The sequence below is a fragment of the Cetorhinus maximus genome, chromosome 5 (genome assembly GCF_964194155.1).
Source record: "Cetorhinus maximus chromosome 5, sCetMax3.hap1.1, whole genome shotgun sequence".
NCBI classification, from domain to species: Eukaryota; Metazoa; Chordata; class Chondrichthyes; order Lamniformes; family Cetorhinidae; genus Cetorhinus; species Cetorhinus maximus.
In genome coordinates, this window is record NC_135883.1 from 117277799 (window position 1) to 117299665 (window position 21867).

The 21867-nt window shown below is 42.9% G+C and overlaps 1 protein-coding gene across 6 annotated transcripts in view; it reads right to left on the minus strand.

Moving 5' to 3' along the window:
* Window positions 1-21458, minus strand: part of LOC144680873 (3',5'-cyclic-AMP phosphodiesterase 7B-like) — a 189668-nt gene extending 168210 nt beyond the window's left edge. Inside the window, exon 1 of one of the 6 annotated variants that reach the window (XM_078542356.1) lies at window positions 20981-21458. Coding sequence is in view for 1 of the 6 variants with exons in the window: in XM_078542360.1 (XP_078398486.1) it covers window positions 20981-21001 (21 nt within the window). In the remaining 5 variants the exon portion in view is untranslated. Of the gene's footprint in view, window positions 1-20946 lie in introns of all 6 variants that reach the window. The other 5 variants (XM_078542358.1, XM_078542357.1, XM_078542360.1 and 2 more) reach the window with 5 other exon arrangements.
* Window positions 21459-21867: the final 409 nt, after the last annotated feature.

Genomic DNA, 21867 nt, shown 5'->3' on the forward strand with positions numbered 1-21867 from the left:
GGGGAGGGGGCATGAGAATGTCTGGGTAAGGTGGGTTTGGAATGTCTTAGAGAGCAGGGTTGGTGGTGTTGACGGTGGGGTCATGGGGGACAACTCAGGGCACTGGTGATAGGAGGGAACAGTCACAGTCAGAGGGGGGAGTGGGATGTGGTAGGGGGCAGGTCCAGGATGAGAGTCTGGTGGGTGAAGGTCTCATCGGATGGATAACCGAGAGGGACAAGACAGGTAAGGAGTGTCAGCTCTGAGTGGAGGAAAGGCATGTGGAGGTGGATCGTGATAGTGTCCAGGGTAACGGGGGAGAGGAATGGTGATATTGGGGTCTATGGTGATGGGGGGAAGTTGGTGGGTGACAGGGCGAAGGTGGTGGAGCGAGTTTGAAAGGTGACAAGCACCATTTTTCCAAACTGACCTTAACCACTCGGTTAGTCAATCAGTGAGATCCCTCGAGGTGGGGGGAGGGTCTTTTCGGGTGGGTGGACTTCAAGATCAGCACAAGTGGCCGACTAAAGGGACACCGAATAATTATGAGACAACTAGATGTCAAAGATGCTCAGTTGTGTTCTCCTCTTTATGGTGAAGTCCATATGGCAGCAGGTTTGTTCCCGACTCGTGGGTCTCATAACATCGAGATCCCAGCAAGATGTGGAGCTGCCGTTCATTCTGTGCCATTTGCCATTCACTGCAGTCAGAGGCAGGAGTGAAGAGAGGGAGGGAGGCGGATGTCTCCAAGGGGCACAGCTGGTGGACGGCAGCCAACTCACGACCCCAAACCTCCATCCTCCCGGGTGAATGGTCATGGCTGACAAGGGATCATGTGGTTAGTCTTTCTATGCTGCCAAGGAAATGATCTCTCTATAGAATTTCGAGGGTAGTGGAGAGAAGCGGAAAAGCGTCTGTGTTAGGCTTCTGGCTCATGGCTCTCATCTCCCTGGTCAAAGAGCAATGTCTCCACACGCGGTGAACAGGTGGAACAGCCATCTCTGGCCTTCCAGGATGTCCTTTACCTGGAAGGGGTGGGGTGGTTGATGCCATGTCTAGACGGAGATCAGGTGAAGGCATTAGCACTCGCCTGCTGGCTTTGAGACGGAGAGAAACCCGTAAAGCACTTTCTCACTTAATGTATCACTTAAAATTCATTCACACATCCACTGAGGCACTGATGATGCAGTCTGCAGGCAACTCTGCCTTGGTAAGGTTGAGGAGAAGGAGAGCCCATCACCGATTGGCACAGGACCAGGAGGGGCAAGAGCCTGAGCAGCAAGAGGCAGTGGGGCATCTAAAAGGTCAAGAGGATGGCAAACATGGACCACTGCAATGGCGAGCATTGGCCCGTCCATGGGTATATCACCAGCAGTGCTCTTACCTAGAGATGAGTGAGAGGCAATCTCAGAAGCACCCTCCTGTGTCCCGGGATGTGGTTACTCACAACTGCAAGCTTCTCCAGTGCAAGCTTCTCCAGTGCAAGCTGCAGCCGCAAGGACTCTGGAGGAGTAATGCAGAGCTCCTGGCCCTCATTGAGTGAATGTCTGTCCAGGTGCTCTTTAAATATGGCGCCAGGACCTTCGACCCCATGAAGTAATGGCAGGGAGGGCGACACGAAGTTCATCGTGCTCCCCCCAATGCATAATTAATGAGCTGAAAAGCAGAAGATTATGCTTGTTCACTTGCCCCACTGCCTAGCATTTTCCTGCCGGCCACCAGACTTAGTGTCCAGAATGGAAAATTCCACCCACAGTAATCTTTTTTATTCATGCAATCTGTGAAATTTTATGGTCCCTTACCAAAACTCTGGTGCAAACCTGGCTGAATCCCTAGAGAAATTACTGGTTGTATTTTACTGCGGACCTCGGGGCTCGAATGTTGGACACCTATGTGGGTCCTGAGCCCGGGCATGACCTCAGTGCTCACAACGAAGCAACTTTATATGAGATGACCTTCTGACCACCTCCATGTTTGCATCCCAATTATAGCCAGCAGGCAGATTAAGAAAATAGGAAGCCCAATAGGTCTGCAGCAATGTCTAGATGGAAGTCCTACCAAGTCAGGATAGGTTGTGGCTTGGAGGGGAACATGGTGTTCCCATGTCTCTGCTTCTTGTCCTTCTAGGTGGACAAGGTAACAGGTTTGAAAGGTGCTGTCAAAGGATTGAAGGAGCCTGAGCGAGTTTCGACAGGATTTTCCCCTAACTTCCCAAACTGTGTGGAAAATTCAGCCCAATGTAAATGGCTGCCAGAGTTCTGGTGGACATGCATAAGGAACTCAAGGAATTTCAGGGCCACAGTTCCCAGCCAAGGTTTTCTAGCATTTTTATTATTATAACACTGACTAATATTTATTTGTTTTAAATCGTTTACACCAGCATTGAAATATTAAACAGAAAATCCAGGATTTTGAATCAAACAAATCTATTATCACAGTTGTAAATTTAATGAGATAGTGCCACTAAATCATTGCAAACAGCTGTCACTGGTTACCAACATCTATTACTTTATCAGGCTTAAGGCAGGAAGAGGGCTCAACCTTCCCAAAGTTGCTTTTTCCACAGATTACGAGAAAGGTTAATTGCCAGAATATGAAAAACCACAATGAACAACTTTTCAACAGTTGCACAATTGCTTCTCGGTGGCCATTGGTCCTATAGAATCCACCCCACTCCACAAATGGGGCCGGTTTCATAACACGGGGGACCAGGATAATAACATAGCAATTATACATAAAACTTGTTCTGTACAATGTCAATGTGACAAAGCTGGAGTTCAACATTTTGGCTTTATGCCTGCCTCATCACATTTACATTGTACAGAGCCACAGCATCAAACACTGATGGGGCGCATCGTCAATTCACTCATAGTTATAGATTTCAGCTGCAGAAGGATGCAATGTCACTCTTATAGCTGTAGTTGACACAAGGCAAAGAAGTGGAAAGAGGAAAAAAAATAGAAAAGTATCTTCAGAGAGAAAGAAGGTGCCGCGAGCTATAAAATAAAATTTAGCGCAGAATTTTACATCCCGCGGGCGGACACGCGCCCAATCCGATTGGGTGTAAAATCATGCGAGACGGTGTCGGGCGAGTGTCCTGATGTCATCGCGCACTCGGGCGATACTTCGCTCAGTGGGCGCACGCAAATGTCGGAAGCGCGCCCGCCGACAATTAAGCAGGCAATTAAGCCCATTAATGGCGCAATTGTCTATGATTTCTCGTGGCCTGTACAACCTTAAGTTGCCGGACGGGCGAATCGGCCAGGCGGCCTTTACGTTTTTCATGAAACCTTATCCAAGGGCGGGATGAAACCTCCCGTTAGGAAATAAAATAAAAAGAAATGTCTGGGGACAGCATTTTTATGAGGTATGCTTTCTGGTGCTTGATTGTGATGCATGGACATTTTATTGCAGCTCTTTAGTGCCTCATTTCATGGTGACGTCGGCGCCGCCCTCTTCCCGCCCCCCACCCCGGCAGCGCTGAGCTTTTCAGCGTGCATTTCACACCGGCTGGCCATTAATTGGCCAGCCAGCGTGAAATCGCAGTCGGGGCCCGATCGAGGTCAGGGACCCGTTTCCCAACCGCTACCAGGCCCCCCGATTGTGCGCGCCTGAAGAGGGAAGAATTCAGTCCTTAGTGTAAGTTACCCAACTATAAACGCAAATTGTCACATGTAGTACTACAATTGAACAAATGAAAGGCTTGTTAACAACAAAAATGCACACATTTTCTAAACTGGTGACCCAACTGAAGACACTTTGACTACATTTTCCTCCTTTCACTAATCTTAGTAAAAACATGTCAATGCATGTATAAAACACTGAATTTGCTTTAACGCTAGCAACTGAAGGTTGTATCTAGTTTCATTGGAGAAAAGAAGGAAGATAAAGTAATAAAAAACAAAAACAAAAATACCTGGAAAAACTCAGCAGGTCTGGCAGCATCTACGGAGAGGAGCACAGTTAACGTTTCGAGTCCGAATGACCCTTCAACAGAGTAATGTCTTAATTGCAGACAATAAAGAGATAGTCTGCACTAAAATGTTCAAAATATCCAGTAATTTGAATTAAGCAACTTGAATAACAGAGAAGGTGGGACTTAAGCATTGAAATATTTGAATTACCAATTTTAAAATAGAAAGTAAGGGGAGTTCAGGGGAGGCAATGGCATAGTGATAATGTCACTGGACCAGTATTGCAGAGGCCCAGGCAAATGCCCTGGGGACATGGGTTCAAATCCAACCTTGGCAGCTGGAGGAATTTAAACTCAATAAATAAATCTGGAATTATAAAGCTGGACTCAGTAACAGTGATCATGAAACAATTGTCATAAAAATCCCACTAATGTCCTTTATGGAAGGAAATCTGCTGTCCTTACCTGGTCTGGCCTACATGAGACTCCAGACCCACAGTAATGTGGTTGACTCTCAAATGCCTTCTGAAATTGCCTAGCAAGCCACTCAGTTGGATCAAACCACTACAAAGCCTAAAAGGAATGAAACTGGACAGACCACCTAGCACGACCTAGGCACCAGAAATGACAACGACAAACTCAACCCTTTCAACCCTGCAAAGTCTACCTTACTAACATCTGGATCTTGTGCCAAAACTGGGAAAGTAACAGCTTGACATGGTCTTAGTCACCAAATCATACCTTACAGACAATGTCGCAGGCAGAGCCATCATCAACCCTCGGTATGTCCTGTCCCACCAGCAGACGTGGCGGCACAGAGGAGGGAGTCCTCAACTTCGACTCCGGATCCCATGAAGTCTCATGGCATCAGGTCAAACATGGGCAAGGAAATCTCCTTTTGATTACCACCTACTGTAATAAGCCAAATTCACGTACTTGGGCCAGTTTTAATAGTGCGACGAAATGATCGAGCGAGAAATCAATCGTCTGTCATGGACTCCTGTTCGCAAGAATTAGCTACGGTGCATGAAGCAGTAGGAAGCGAATCGACAGATTCACTTGGTTTGTGGGACCTGTGGTTGCAGCATAGTTGTCCAGCAGCAGTATCCCGAGTTGAAGCAAAAAACATGTCCAAGGCTTTTAAAACAGAGTCAAAGTCTATGGGAGTGTGTCAACCCCCTGGCTGAGAAGGATGTTTTTTTTTATTCATTTATGGGATGTGGGTGTCGCTGGCTAGGGCTAGGGTCAAATCACTGTCACTCTATGCCAAAAAGGCCAACAGATCACAGAGTCCCTCTATATTCTGTGTAATCACAGTATCTCTTTACTCAGCAGGAATGCATGGATACAACTGGGCATCCGACAAAAAGCAGATGATGTCCTTCCACTAGTCAACAGGACTGAATTCCTCCAGGAGTTTCCATGACTCTTCCAGGGACTGGGTAAGCTAAAAAAATGAATATCACTGCTCCCAGATGCTATGCTGGTATGCCTGTTCACCCCCGGGAGGGTACTACATCCTCTACTACCAAAGGTCAAAGAGGAAGTTGACCACATGCTGCACAGGGGTGTCATTTCACCAGTCACACAACCAACCCGGTAGTGTTCCAGCCTGGAGACAGTTCCCAAACCAAACGGTCAACTCAGGTTGTGCATGGGCCTCACGCAGTTAAAAAAAGCAGTCCAGAGGGAACTCCACCCAATGGCGTCTGTGGACAACAGCCTGGTGACAGTTGCCAACAGCTTCCCCTTCACCAAATTCGATGCTAAAACTGGGTTTTAGCAAATATCTCTCGACCAGGCTGCTAACCACCTTCATCTTGCCATTTGGCCATTTTTGTTTTAACTGCCTTCTTTCTTTTCTGTATCTCATCACACCCGGAGGTATTCAAGTGCACAACGTCAACGATCCTAGAATGCAATCAGGGAGTCACCTGCCACATGGGTGATGTCCTTATTCATGGCTCCACAAGAGAAGAGCATGACGACAGGGTCTGAGAAGTTCTTAAGGTCCTCGGGTAAGCAGGATTCACATTAAATGACTGTGAATTCACCTAGACCACCATCAAATTTCTGGGCCATATCATCCAAAAACAGGTTATCATGGTGGACTATCACAAAACAAAGGCCATCACCAACTCTCCCCAATCAAAGGGTATTACAGATGTTCAGCAGTTCCTAGGGATGGTAAACCAGGTGGGCACGTTAATCCCAAATTTAGCCACCATCTAGGAACCTCTACGTGATCTTCTATGGTAAGGTCAGCAATGGTTCAGGGGCATTGAACGACGTAATGTCTTTCAATGTATTAAATACAGGCTAGTCTCTGGTCTCTTCAGATGTGCTGGCACATCACGATCCTACAATGCCCACTGTAGTGACTGCTGACGCTTCCTCCACTGGCCTTGGCACTGTTCTGTGCTTTAGCTCTTGTGCAGTAAAAGCTTTGTTTAAAACGTGGAACCTTATGGAGTAATTCTTTCAGTTGATAACTGGGAATTCAAATTACTTTTTAAAAATTACTGGTCTCTACCAGGATCATAACAAGACCCAATGAGCTAGTCAGCAAGCATTGCCCCTCTCACCCCATACCCCTCCACACTATCTCCTATCACTGCTTCCCCACCCACTGACTACCATCAGATCGCACCCTTTCTCTGGCGAACGGTTATATCTCCCCACCTCAATGGGGAACCTCCCCTCCAAGCACAGAATCACCCCATGATTTCTTTCATTCCCTCAATTCATCTACCAGCTCTAAGCTTCAGCCTTCTGGAGCAGGCTTTCTGCCTTAAAGGCCTCAGGCCTGTGGGCAGAAAATCCACAGAAAAAAAATTAAAGCAGTAGATAGTAGTGCTAGCAGTAGTAAATCATACAGGACATTCGGGAAATCCATTCTTCTGGTTTCCTGACCTCACAACAGCCTCCCTGCACAATTAGCCTCTAGGCTAAAATCCAGACCCATCAATCCAAATTCTACCATGACAAAATTTGAAAACAGCTTCTAACAGAGGAACCTACAAAGTCAGAAGGAAACCTGCAATGTTTACCTGATCTGGCCTTTTTGTGACTGCAGTCACACAGCAATGTGGTTGACTCTTAAATACCCTCTGAAGTGCATTCTGTTGTAACCACTGCAGAGGACTTCACTGTTTGAAGAAGATCTACTATCTTCTTAGGGCAATTAGGGTTGGGTAATAAATGTCAGCGTTGCCAATGACATCCACTTCCGGAGAATGAATGAAGAGGAAGATTTATGGAACAATTTTATCTGGGCTAGATGGATGCTGGGGCCATTTTTTTCTTTATTCATTCACGGGATGTGGACTTCGCTGGCTGTGCCAGCATTTATTGCCCATCCCTAGTTGCCCTTGAGAAGGTGGTGGTGAGCTGCCTTCTTAAACCGCTGCAGTCCATGTGATGTAGTGCTGTTAGGAAGGGAGTTCCAGGATTTTGACCCAACAACAGTAAAGGAATGGCAATATATTTCCAAGTCAGGATGGTGAGTGACTTGGAGGGGAACTGCCAGGTGGTGGTTTTCCCATGTATCTGCTGCCCTTGTCCTTCTAGACGGTAGAGGCTGTGGGTATGGAAGCTGCTGTTGAAGGTGAATTCCTGCAGTGCATCTTGTAGATGGTACACACTGCTGCTACTGTGCGTCGGTGGTGGAAGGAGTGAATGTTTGTGGATGTGGTGCCAATCAAGCGGACTGCAAGTTGTGAAATTTATTAAGGGGCATTATTTCATATAAATGATGTTTACCTGAAGTTCAATCTTATTCAGGCTGGAAAAATTGTATCCCATAAAATTTGGCTTGCTACTAATCAGACATGTGGGTGCCACTCCCTAAGTGATGCTCTATGTCACCAGGGAGCCCTGAAAAATCTGGCCAGTAATCCCACCCAAAACAGACAGGAGCCTAATTACCTATGCAATTCATGGGTTCAATGCCAGTTGTTGAACACCTTTTGCAATTTTTGATACATAGTGCGCATATTTTGTAGTGGTACATCCTTGTAAGGGACCTACCTGTGGTTCTTAAAGTGTCTGCTACAGGAGGCCATACAAAATCATAGGTACGTTTCTGGTATAAAAATTGCATCACAGCAAAGTTCTCAATTCGGTAAAATGTTTGACATAGTGCGCAGAATGTAAGTATTTTTAACCTAACTCATCGATGGGGAAAAACACAAGACACAAGATTTGGATGCTGGTTTTACACCCTCCTCCCCCAAACAAATATCACACACTGCTGACTTCCACTGAGAGTAAAATTGGACAGGGTTTAACAACAGTATTCAACACAGGTTAAGTTAAAATTGCCCCATTTGTAATCTCACCATGATAACCATATCAAAGGTTTTGTCATATTGCAACTATAGTTTTTTTAATTCATTCATTCATGGGATGTGGGCATCACTGTCCATCCCTAATTGCCCTCCCTCAGAGAGCATTTAAGAGTCAATCACATTGCTGTGGGTCTGGAGTCACATATAGGCCAGGCCAGATAAGGACAGCAGGTTTCTTTACCTAAAGGACATTAGTGAACCAGATGGGTTTTTACAACAATCATTAGACTTTAAATTCCAGATTTTTATTAAATTCAAATTCCACCATCTGTTGTGGTGGGATTTGAACTCAGGACCACCAGAGTGTTACCCTGGGTTTCTGGTCCAGCAACAATACCACTACGCCATCACCTCCCCCATAGTCATAGATTTCTTTTCTCTTTCTCTAAAGGTTCAGGTTGCAGATGGAGTTTCTGTCTGAAATGTTCCCACTGAAGCTGCTGAGTCCATGGGCTCCAATTTACAGGAATTTCTGAGGGAAAGATTCAATTTGCTGTGAGATATCCCCCTAGATATCATTGTTTGTAGGCTTCACACTTTATGGCGGTGACAACATCCATGACAAATCGGAGGAGCAAAGCAGGCAGCCAGTATACACTAATATGCAGCTGACAGTTGCAGAGTCACCTTATGACCAACTACTGGGAGTTACATACCACATGCATCCCATGAGGCTTCAGCTGACAGTCAGAAGTCGGCCACCACGCTTATTACTCAGGGAAGGACATAATTTAAAAGAAGCAGTTGACTACTTATGATAAGACACACACTATACACCATCACCAAACATTTGTTGCATTTATACAGTCCAGAGAGAATTGAACGTGTGGCACATAATTGGTATGTGGTCCTGAGAGTTGAGTTGAGAATTACATATTGAAAACTGGGCATCCATGGTAGTTGAAACAGACTGTAAAATATAGGGCATGACATTCACCCACTGCTTTCTGCACAGTAGGACTGAACTATTTATGTCAGAGGTAACTTAGCAAGTAAAGTAAATGTCAACTAGCAACGCGTGCACCAGTCTTTCAAGCTGCAAATCTCCTTTATCTATTTCATTCTCCACTGCCAACAGTTGTAACTGGGCCACCAGCTGCATGATATCTCCTCGCTGGATGGCACAGGGCTTGGAACTCTTGGCAGGGTTAAAACGCAGGACCAACCCCAACTGCAGAATGTGCGTCCCCATCCCAATTCCCCACCACCATCCCACTCACCAATCTAGGCATGTCAAGGATATGTTCCACAGAACACAGAAGCCAAACTTTCTAAGCAACAAAAAAAATTCAACATGAATTTTAAGAAGCCAAATCAGAGGCCTGATCTTTAAAACAGCCATGTACTTCAGATATGGGGGAGCTGTGTTATCGAACTTGAACATCTGGGAAATTTCACAAAATTTAACACAGAACCCATTAAAATGTGTAGTATTTTACATGAAATTGGAAGTTAAATGATGCTCTTCCAAAGCTGTCAGGAAGGCTTTGTAAAACATTTAAAATTGTTGCACTCCAATATTAGAAAGCATCAAAGCAGGTGAAATGGCCTATTCACCTGATATTGCAATTTATGCTTCAGTCTCTTTTTCTGAGGTTTCAATAAAAAGCAATTAAAGTATTTAAAGAGTGTTCACAGTCAGAAGGAAATACTTCCACTGCTAACATAAACCTCTCATAATTCCATATACACATCACCATAATGGTATCCATTTACAAACTATGTATATGAAACTACTGCTAAAAAGTCCTACTTTGCAGGAGGGGGAAAGTTGTGCAGAATTTCTAGTTGTGATAATTCCATAAATTCAATTGTAAAAATAGCATGAACTCCCTCTAAAAATGTGCTTCAGTAATGAGAATTTGAACACAGAATTTCCTGAAAACCAAATAGCATATGTATGATGCATGCTGCTTTGAGGACATTTTTAATGCTTTGACTGAATTTCCTCAACATACCTGGGTAGCAACAATATTTACATTTGTTTCAAGTTGTAAGATTCATTTTTTTTCAATATTGACTACAACAACATCAACTGTACTTGTATAGCACCTTTAACAGCATAAAATGTCCCAAGGCATTTTGCAGGAGCATTATAAAGCATAGTATGACACCGAAACACATAGAGAGATATTAGGACAGATGACCAAAAGTTTTGCCAAAGAGGTAGACTTTAAGGCGCAACTAAAAGGAAGAGAATGATGTACAGAGGGAGAGAGATTTAGGGAAGGAGTTCCAGAGCTCAGGGACCAGTCAGCTGAATGCAAGGCCATCAACGATGGGACAATTAAAATTGGAGATCCCTCCAGCATAATGTCACAAGTGTGAATTTTTGCTGATGCTTACACAGTGTTCATGACTCCTCAGTTATTGAAACAATCCATGTCCATGTACAACAAGACTGGGCAACATTCAAGCTTGGGCTGATAAGTTGCAAGTAACATTCATACCACACAAGTGCCAGGCAGTGACCATCTCCAAAAAGAGAGAATCTAACTATCTCTCTTTGATATTATCATCACTGAATCAACAGCCTGGGATTACCATTGGCCAAAAACTTAACTGGGCCACTATACAAATGCAGTGGCTACAAGGGCAGATCAGAGGCTGGAAATTTTGCAGTGAGGAACTCACCTCCTGATTCCCCAAAGCCTGTCCACTACCTACAACACACAAGTCAGGAGGGTGATGAAATATTCTCCATTTGCCTGGATCAGTGCAGTTCCAACAACGCTCAAGAGGCTCGACACCATCCAGGATAAAGCAGTCCACTTGATCAGCATCCCTTCCACCACCTTAAACATTCACTCCCCTCCACCACCGACACACAGTAGAGGCAGTGTGTACCATCTACAAGCTGCAAGAAACAAACTCGTGAAGCCTCCTTTGACAGCAACTTCCAAACCCACAATCTCTATAAGTGAGAAGTACAAAAGCAGCAGGCGCACCACCACCTACAGGTTCCTTCACTGTCGCTGGGTCAAAATCCTGAACTCCTTTCTAAGCATTGTGGTGTCTACCTATGCCAGATAGACTGCAGCATTTCAAGGTAGCAGCAGGTGGCTCAAGGGCAATTGGAGATGAGCAACAAATGCTGGCCTTGCCACATTCCATGAAACTATAAAGAAAATGCTCAGGAGGCCAGATTTAGAGAAATGCAATCCTCAGAGGGTTGAGGAGCTCAAGGAGGTTATAGCGATAGGGAGGGGTGAAGCCAAGGAGGTATTTGTAAACAGGGATCAGAATTTAAAATCAAGTTATTGCTTAACAGGAACCAATGTAAGTCAGTGAGAGCAGGGTGTCTTGGGCCAATATTAATCCCTCAATCATCATTACTAAAAATTGATTATCTGGCCATGGGTGAATGAGACTTGGTATGAGTTTGATCAGAGGTAGCATGGGTTTTGATGAGGTCAAGTAAGTAGTGTCATACATATCCCTCAGAGTACAGAACCCAAAACTGGAAAGTAGGTCAAAAAGTGACGTTGATCTACAGTAGCAGAATCATTTTTGCTGACATATAATGGCAACATTTTACATCCAAGATACATCCATTCCTGGTTACATCTAATTCAATTTGACAAATGCCATGATTGGACTTAAACCCATGACCTCAGCATCCAGCACCATAACCATTGCACCACTATACCCATTATTATTTACCATGTCCATCTTGAATGAAATACAACTTCTTTCAACTGAACATCAGTAAAACCAAAGCCATAACTTTTGGTGATCGCCACAAACCCTGATCCCTTGCAAAAATGCCAGCAGCCCCCTCAGACATTCACTTTGGTTAAACATACCTTGCATCTTCTGCACCATCAAGTTTCTTTATTTTTACTTCCACAGAACAGTTCGCAGATTTCCAGGCTGTAGTGAATTAGGATATCTTTTAGCTTGGGGCCATAGTGGGGTACCAGTGGGTTCTGCTAGAAAATCCTCTCACTGGCAAACATGGACAGTACAGGGTCAGGCTTGGTTATGATGGATTCCACAATTGAGCAGTCTGCTACCATGACATCTATTACCCAAGTTCTTGAATGAAAATGTACTTTTTGAGTAAGTTAGCAGAGCAGTGATTGCCTGCAGAACTATAACCCAGCACCTTCGGAAAGATAGAAAAGCGGAAAAGAAAAGCACTGCTATAATAAGTAAATTATTACATAAGTAACAGTACAGTTCCCTTATTATGGTACTAATTATTTATAATAGAGCAATTTAGTATAATAAAACAATGTTAAAGAATATGCATTCATGTCTGAAGGAACATCTGATGAGGAAAGTCATTTTGTTTTGTTCATAGCAAATCAATGCAAGGACAATGAGACTGAAGACATCATGATGCACATCTTTCAGTAATTTTCTGCCAAAATGGCAATAATTGTCTATTTAAAAAAAAGATGTACTTTCATCTTTATAACCTAGGTTTTAGTCCTGAGCACTTTAATTAGATAAAAGCCATCTGTCTTAAATAGCTGCAAAGGCCCCAAGAAAAATTAGTTTGAGTACAATTAACATAATTTCTAGCAGGTTTGATTGTTCCACTCAGAGGTCACAAATATGGTTGCTGTTGGAATCAAAATAATAACACTGGAGCAGTACAAAAGAGGTAAACTTGTGCTCAGCATAACTCTGCTACCCGTATCTTAATTCACATCAAGACCCGCTTGTATGTTACCCCAGTGCTCATTGACCTACTTTGGCGCCCAGTCCAGCAACCACTCAATTTTAAAATTCTCATCCTTGTTTTCAAATCCCTCCATGGCTTTACTCCTTCCTATGTCTATAGTCTCCTTCAACCCTACAACTCACAGAGATCTCCACGTTCCTCCAATTCTGGCCTCCCAGGGCTTGTTTGAAATTGTACACTGAGTTTCATCGGAATAAACCTGGTGAGCTGCAGTGCCTGTCTGAGGCAACTAACAGCTTTGGGCTGGCGGTGCTGCTGACAACAGCTCCTGTAGGTCCTGGGAGGAAAAAGGAAGTGTTGCAAGCCAGGGCCAGCGGAGGCTCACAATAGTGCTCCACTTTAATGGACCTCTCCCCATTTTGCACCTAATAACCAGTCAAAATTAGTTCTGTTCCATTCCCCCATTGTCCCCAATTCCTTTAATCTGACATGTTTCAGGCATTTTTGAATACTAATGTCTTCTAAATAAATGGTAAAAAAAATTTGCAAATTCTGAAAACTTAATACAGCTGCTGAGTATGTCCATAACTCGTACAATTTTCCGCAAGTGATTAAGTTCAGTTTTATGTAAGGGTTTGAAATTCAGATGCTCCAATATTATTCTCCTTAATTGATGTAGATTGGCTAAGCCATTGGCTGCGCCTTTTCTGAGGCCACTGAATCACTATTATGCTCACTGTAATGTTTTCAAATTATAATTCCAAGAAATTTTGCAGTGAGGCTACTTCAGGAGGATCATGCTCCAAAACAACACAATTTAAAGTACTGCTGAAAAAATGAGAGTAAGTTTTTCATCTTGCACTCATCAGGACACTCACAAGAATATCAACATAAGGGGTAAAACAACAATTTATACTGTATGTGAAGAGAGTGCTGATTGGTTGGCAAGTGGCATTGCACGTCTCTTTTTTTCAGCAATAGTATTGCTGAAAGTTCTGTACTACCAAACAAAAACTTAAAAGTGGCAGATCAAGCTGTTTCAGGAAATTGTGGGCCACTTTAAAAGTAAAATATGAATTGTGAAGATTAGATTTTTACTTATAGTTTAGTGAATATTTTAGTGAAACTTATTGGCACTTTTGTCACTTAGAACCAGCCGCAACAAGCACTCTCTGTTCAGATACAGTATATGTCAAATGTCTGGTAAAGCTCTGCCTACTCTGCCTCAACAAACATACCTTAACCCTGAACTCAGAACACCCCTACAATAACAATGTAACCTTTTTCCCAACTCACACATAGCTTGGAGCTCCAGAGCAAAATTGTTAATTTTATTTCAATTAATGTTAAATTAAAGTCAATTTTATGCAATTGACCTACAATTAGGATTCAGATTACACTAGTCCAATTTAGGTCTGAATAGCTAACAGAGAAAGGAAACACAATCCCAATCAGTTGCACTGTATTCAAAATCAGGTTCCTGGGTCAAAGAATAACATTCAAGATCATTATGCTAACCAGTCCTCCTTTTTACATGAAAAAAAATCTGCTTTATTCAAAAGGCCAATACCTTTCCTTTGGATTTTTTAGTTGAATATGATATTTAAAGCCTAAACAATAATCATGATTTCTATTTGTTAATGACCATTAGTGTAAAATAAAAGACAAATGCTTCATATTTTTCTGAACTATTTCAGTGGTATATATTATTCTGCATTTTGAATTACCAGTTTTACCACTAAAGATGTGATTTTTTCACATTTATGAAAATATTAAACCAGTATCTCAGATGCATAAAACCAATACTAAAATGAATCCCACTTATTGCTGAAAAAAATGTTTCCCCAATTATCAAGAAAATCTGAGACAAGCAGATTTTCAGAAATCTGTGCAGATTAAGTAGTAAACAACTCTACAAATTTCCCTTGTAAATCTGCAGGAACAATTAACAGCAGCGGTTTGCATGTTTGATATTAAAGAATAAAAAAAAGTGTCTGGAATACTTATGTAGGAGTTACTCCAATATATTCAAAAATGTGTGAACCAATATCCATGTTTACATGTACATTGTGAGGAAATGTGTCCCTGTCCAAGTGAAAGAAAAACAACTGTTTTTGTGTTGGACAATGGAAAGCAGTTAAATATTAAGGAAAGCTATGTTTTTATTCTTTCATAGGATATGGACATCACTGGCAAGGCCAGCATTTGTTGCCCATCCCTAATTTCCCATTTCAGAGGACAGTTAGGATTCAACCACATTGCTGTGGGTCTGGAGTCACATGTAGGCCAGACCAGGTAAGGATGGTAGATTCCCTTCCCTGAAGGATATTAGTAACCCAGATGAGTTTTTAATAACAATTAATAATAGTTGCCACAATCACTGAGACTAACTGCATATTCTAGATTTATTAATTGAATTTAAATTGTACCAGTTGCCATTTGAACCCATGTCCCCAGGTATTATCCTGAGATTACTAATATAGTGATATTACTACTATGCCACCATCACCCCCATATATAATACAGCATGCTTTGTGGTTAGATCAGAATGTGTGAATAGGATATCTGATCATGTGCAACATTAAAATGCACCATTCCAGCATTTTTTTCTTTAACTGTTATTTTAAAAACAAGCAGTCTCTCACACTACGACCTGATGTATTATTTTGTGTGATCGCACACTTGGGCTGCCAATGGGGCACCTGTAGATTTCCTTTCCTTTGGTCACAATAACTTTGCATCATCCTTTGAGATCTGTCACTTTTTAGGGTCTTTTCACTTATGCTGATTTTTATTGTTTGATATGTGGTTTTCAAAGAATTCATCACCCCATGAATAGTCTAAGATTACATTGGCAGTCAGTGGCTCTGCTTACCTTTCAATAATGTAGACATTAAACAGGAAATAAGGTAGAGTGATAGCAAGGAGCAGCTCAAAGGTTTAAGAGATTGTGAGTGGGACAGCAGACACATTCATACAGTATTGCTATTTTATTAAAATTTACATAGTGATAATTATAATCTTATGAAATAAATTTTAACAAAAAAGCAGTAACTACATAAGGCAGCAACTCCCTTAGCAAAACTAAGATTATTTGTATAATAATTCATTAGCATATTAGCTTTATATAAGAAAAATGGTATTTTAAAACTATTTTCTCATGGTTCTGTCTCTTAATGTTGGTTTGTTGATCATGGCAGAAACTATTAAATGTCTTTCTTTTTCAGTGCAGATAGTATAAGCTCCAATTTTATGCTTGCACAACACTGCCACGTTGTTATGTACAATTACAAGTTTCTTTTGATCTAACTTCATGAGTTACAACAAAATCTGAATTTATTTCCCAAAAAATAGCCATGTAGACCTGAGTCAAATCCTAAATGCTTTTGTGCACACTAACATTAAATCAACCATGCCTTTACATTGTCCCGTTCGAGAAAAAGAATCATGTGGATGTGCACACTCTTGTTACTGTGCCAACAACCACCTGCTGTGGCCCTTGTATTGTGCAATTCCGTAAGGTTTCTCACTCTGAATGCCCCTGGCCTAGGTTTTGTTTATTATTGGTCTAGACCAACTTTACTGACAATCAGTTAAGTCGGAGAAAGACCAATTACCGTGGAAAATAATCTGACGATTAGGAGATTTCTGTGTCAGGCTGAAATATTTAATTGATTAGTTAGTAGAGATCAACTTGGTATACAATTAGTTAAGAAAAGGACAAGGCGGAAATTTCTGACCAACAAAATCTTGCTTGACTACACACAGGTACAAAGAAAAACACCACTGTGTCAAACTAATGTGTTTTGTGTGTGTCCCAACACATTTTTGGACTGCGAAGCAGTTGCCAAAACAGTACGTCATGATATCAGGAAGTACGCATGTGAAGGGGGAGGGAAAGGAATTAGCTGTAGCTTCCTTTTATATATAAACAAGCTTTCTAGTCTTTTTAACCTGTAATCTGAAAACATATCTGAATACATTTCAGGACTCCATTTGTGGCAGAAGAAGGATTTGATTTTTTAAAAATGTAACCAAAATAGCAAAATTAATGTTGTGCAGGATTATTTACTCTATTCCATAATCGCGGTTATTAAACTTACTGGTCACAACAGTTACATGTAAAAATCTGTAAAATTTAAAATACTGATTATTCACACATTCAGGAAAACTTAAAATATTTTCAAACTGGAAATTGACATGTAGCTATTATAGGAAAGAACTCTCTCACAGCTTTTGGTTTTGCTTTGCAAATTTTAAAAGCAAATCATATCAACACTGAATTCCATAAAGGAACTGGTGGCAGAATGTATCCTTGATTCAAAGGGATGGATTCAAATTCTACCCAGATTATTGAGAAAAAGGCTTCCTCTCTGTCATGACTGTTAAAGGACCAATGTGAAATGAGTTTGTTCAGCCTCGATCCAACTCCCACTGGGTTCAGATGCATAGAACAGAATTGCACATAATTCAACACAAATTGGTACTTTCACTCAGAGGTCACAGAGATGGCCAGTGTGGGAAATTATAAAATAAATCACACTGGTGCAATAGGAGGTGATCTGAATTTGGAATTGTAGCATACCACTGAAGCATGGTTTAGGGAATTTTACTCTATCTCTATTTATGATATAATTAACCTGGATGAGCTGACATTGAATACCAAAATATATTATGTTTTATTCTTTCTTTGGGATGTCACTAACCAAACCAGCATTTATTGATCATCCTTAACCAATGCTGGGACACTTCTGAAGCCAACTAAGAGTCAACCACACAGACTGGGTAAAGATTGTAGGTTTCTTTCCTGAAAGGACATTAGTGAAACAGTTGAACATTTACAACATGCCAATAGTTACATGGTTACTTTTACTGATGCCTGCTTTATTAGTTCCTTTATTTTTAAATTGCATTCGAATTTGCAAACTGCCACGGCGGAAATTGAATTCACAATGTTTATTATTAGCCTAAGACTTTGGATTACTAGTTCAGTAACATAACCACTATATTACCATTCCCTTAGCAGTTCTCCATAATCAATAACAAGCAGTTTGAGAATTATTGGTTTACTATTAACATGACTGGTTTCCACAGCAGAGTTCAGAATTTTCTATCTGCTTCTGGCTCAATGAATTATGACGGGATAGTGGCTCTTAAGTGATGCAAGAAAATGCAATTCTGACAGCAACTTCACAGTGATCTTCACCTCCAGAGTTTGTCAGCAGTAAAAATATTTAATTTTTGCAGGTGTTTCTTAATGCTATTAACAGTGATAAGTAAACATTTATTTAGCTGTTTAATGATGAATTCTCTTATTGAATAAGTGTGAAGCACAGCCACCTCACACCTCCCTTTTAGGCAACTAATATGCTTGGAGCAACTATAGGAAGGAGAAAATAAAGATTCTTTAAATAAACTGCAGCCTGATTAAGGTTGCAATTTTGAAGTGTTGCCATGGTCTAGATTAGAAAATATGCAAAAAGATAGCTGTAAAAATATTGATTTTTGAAACAGTACTTAAAAGATACACAACTCACAAGTGCTGCAGGCACAAGTTAAAAAAGACTTTCGCACAAGCAAAAGATCAATAGATTGCTTCATTAGATGGTGCAATATTGAATTGAAATTAATGAACTGGGACTTAAGTTCATTCCAACACAAAGCACATGATACAAGCAGATTTTTGAGGTTTTGACATTCTTCTTTTTCCCCCTAAACCCCAAGCCATTCACCAGACATTGAGACTAGCCAGACTCTGTATGCTCAGCAGGTTTCTATCAATTGCACTCTAAGTTGGCCCTGGAGATGCAGAACATTAGTCCACGGACAACTATCGCATCTCTTGTCCCTGGTTCTCCTTGGAGTTGTGTTTGGCCTACGTTTGGCACCTTTCCACCATAGTGTGGCTGACAATGGCAACAGGGAGAAGGCAGCAAATCTGTATCCCATTACTCTGTGATACAATGCCACTCTGTACCGAATATGTGACACATCTTTTAAGTATTTAATTTTGATTCCCTTTCACCTACAATGCACCAGCTGTACCAAATGTTGACATAGATGCTCAGACATAAAAAAGGTAAATTATGACTAATAGCAATAACATTATACACACACAAAATGCTACTAAACCAAACAACCTAGAAAGATGTGTGAGCCACTGGAGCAGTTCAAAAGTGGCACTATAACCCCAGGGTTAGGTTCCAATCTAACTCTGTACAGAACTGGTGTGAGAACACAGAACAGTCAGTGTCATATCACCTGGGTAGGAAACCCCCAATGCTGCAGTACAAAACTGGGTTTAAAAGTACACGCTGCCAAATTATAAATTTACTGAGTAAGAGCTTATCAAATGTCTGGAAAGTGCGGGGCACTCTGCATGTACGAACAATACCCGCTTGTGCGGAGGTCTCTGTCGGGGAGAATTAGAATTGGAGTCAGGTAGTATAAACAACGTACTGCCGAGCGGGAACCCATACTGTGGTCTCATATCAATAGCTACAGTATAAACACACTCTGCATCATCCACGAGGACCCACTGATATTGGCCACCTCCCGACAGAGAAAAGTTGAAAGTTTTTTTTAATTTCTGGAATTATTTCTAAGCCGTTGACGTCCATAAAAGTGTCCTGTCGCATAGGCACAGTGCTATTTGTGCCACTGCTGAAAAGGCTCTCGTAATACACACTTCTGTAAAATAAACTCCGGTCGGTGCAACACATTCACAAAATGCATTCCGCAAGTTAGCAAAGAAATACAAACACATCAATTTTTGCATGGATCACAATTACGTATCCTGGTGTATCTTTTTTTTTTGCCTTGAGAGAGTAAACCGACATGAAACCACACAGCTCCCTGAGTAAACATTCATTTCAGTACCTAGCGCACTAGCAGAACAACCTAAACACGCTAAAAATTTCGCACAGTCGTGCGGAGCAGAAAACCACAGAAAAGAGACGGTTCTCGGCGACGGGTGGGCTCAAGCTGCTCTCTGCTGATTTTGCTTTGCCCGGCTCAGCGATAGCAGGAGTCAGAAGCTTGGGGAAGCCGGGGGGTGGGGGGTGCAATTGCCAGTATGTTGTGACTTTAAAACTGCTGGCGCCAAGGCAAAGCTCCGCCACCACTGGGTCAGGTCACTCGCATACAGTGTTCGTGCATTTACAGTCATCTGTTGATCCTGTTAGCGGGCAGATGCATTCCCTGGAAACCTGGCAGATCCACACATTTCAACAACAACCTATTCACACGTCATTTCGAAAGAACCGGTAGCAACACCACTGCACCCCCACCACTTACCCCCGGCAAACACAACTACCCCCCCACCCCCACCACTTACCCCCGGCAAACACAACTACCCCCCACCCCCACCACTTACCCGCGGCAAACACAACTACCCCCCCCCCCACCCCCACCACCACTTACCCCCGGCAAACACAACTCACCCCCACCACTTACCCCCAGCAAACACAACTAATCCCCCCCCACCCCACCCCCACCACTTACCCCCGGCAAACACAACTACCCCCCCCCCACCCCCACACCCACCACTTACCCCCAGCAAACACAACTAATCCCCCCCCACCCCACCCCCACCACTTACCCCCGGCAAACACAACTACCCCCCCTCACCCTCACCACTTACCCCCGGCAAACACAACTACCACCCCCCCCCACCACTTACCCCCGGCAAACACAACTCCCCCCACCCCCACCCCCACCACTTACCCCCGGCAAACACAACTCCCCCCCCCCACCCCCACCACTTACTCCCGGCAAACACAACTCCCCCACCCCCACCACTTACCCCCGGCAAACACAACTCCACCCCCCCCCCCCCCCCACCACCACTTCACCACTTACCCCCGGCAAACACAACACCCCCCCACCCCCACCACTTACCCCCGGCAAACACAACTACCCCCCCCGACCCCCACCACTTACCCCTGGCAAACACAATTACCCCCCGCCCACCACTTACCCCCGGCAAACACAACTCCCCCCTCCCACCCCCACCACCACCACCACCCCCCACAACACAAAAAAAACACAACCGCAATTACATATTTACTTGCCTCTTCCTCACCTTGAAGCTTCCACAATACGTACCTCAACCATTAAACAAGACATTTAACCATAGTGGCAGACTGGTGACCCTGGAATGCCTTGGAATCTCTAATTGGTGCGGATTGCTCATGAAGATTCGCGCTGCAGAATCCAGCAGCTGCATCCAGGATGGCAAAGCCCTCAGACACACACCTCCCCAAATAAATTGGGGAAGAAAAAAAAAAACACCAGCAGACACCGAGTGACTTCAGGAAAACCCAATCTCCGCCAGTCTCTTGTTGTTTCTATTTCCCCCCTCCCCTCTCTCTCTCTCTCTCTCTCATACACACTGTTTGTTTGAAGCTTCCCTTTTCTGTCAAGAGAAAGTGCGAGCAGGGGCGCTGAAATAACGCTGCCTGGACACACACACACACACATATACCATGTGAAGTAGGTGTGGATGAACAGGGAAAGAGAGGCAGAAGCACCTCCAGCTCACTGCCGCCCTGCCGCTCTCTCGGGGAGGAGCGAGTGACGCTCAGCGAGCGGGCTGAACCATGGATGGCGGCGCGAGCCGAGAACCTCATGTCCCCTTCTCTCAGCGGTGACCTTAAATCCTCCACCACCCGCCCCGCTTGCTTTAAGCATCTCCCCTCAGAACAATGACACTAGTTTTTTTTTTAAAAGGTTTTCCAACTTCCCACTCTTGCCTTTAACACCCATTTTTTTTTTTATTGCTCGCCTGTCTCCAAAACGGGTTTCCATTTCATTCTTTTTTTTAATATCATTTGGGTTTGTAAGAGGCGTTCACGCCACAGACTTTGTTCTGGTCGACCACTTGCCAAAGATTTTCTTTTCCGCAACTACCCAAAGGAAGCATCTGCGGAGACCTTTCAGCTCCTGTGACCTTTCATCAGAACACATTTGAAACGTTCACTCTATTATTCCCT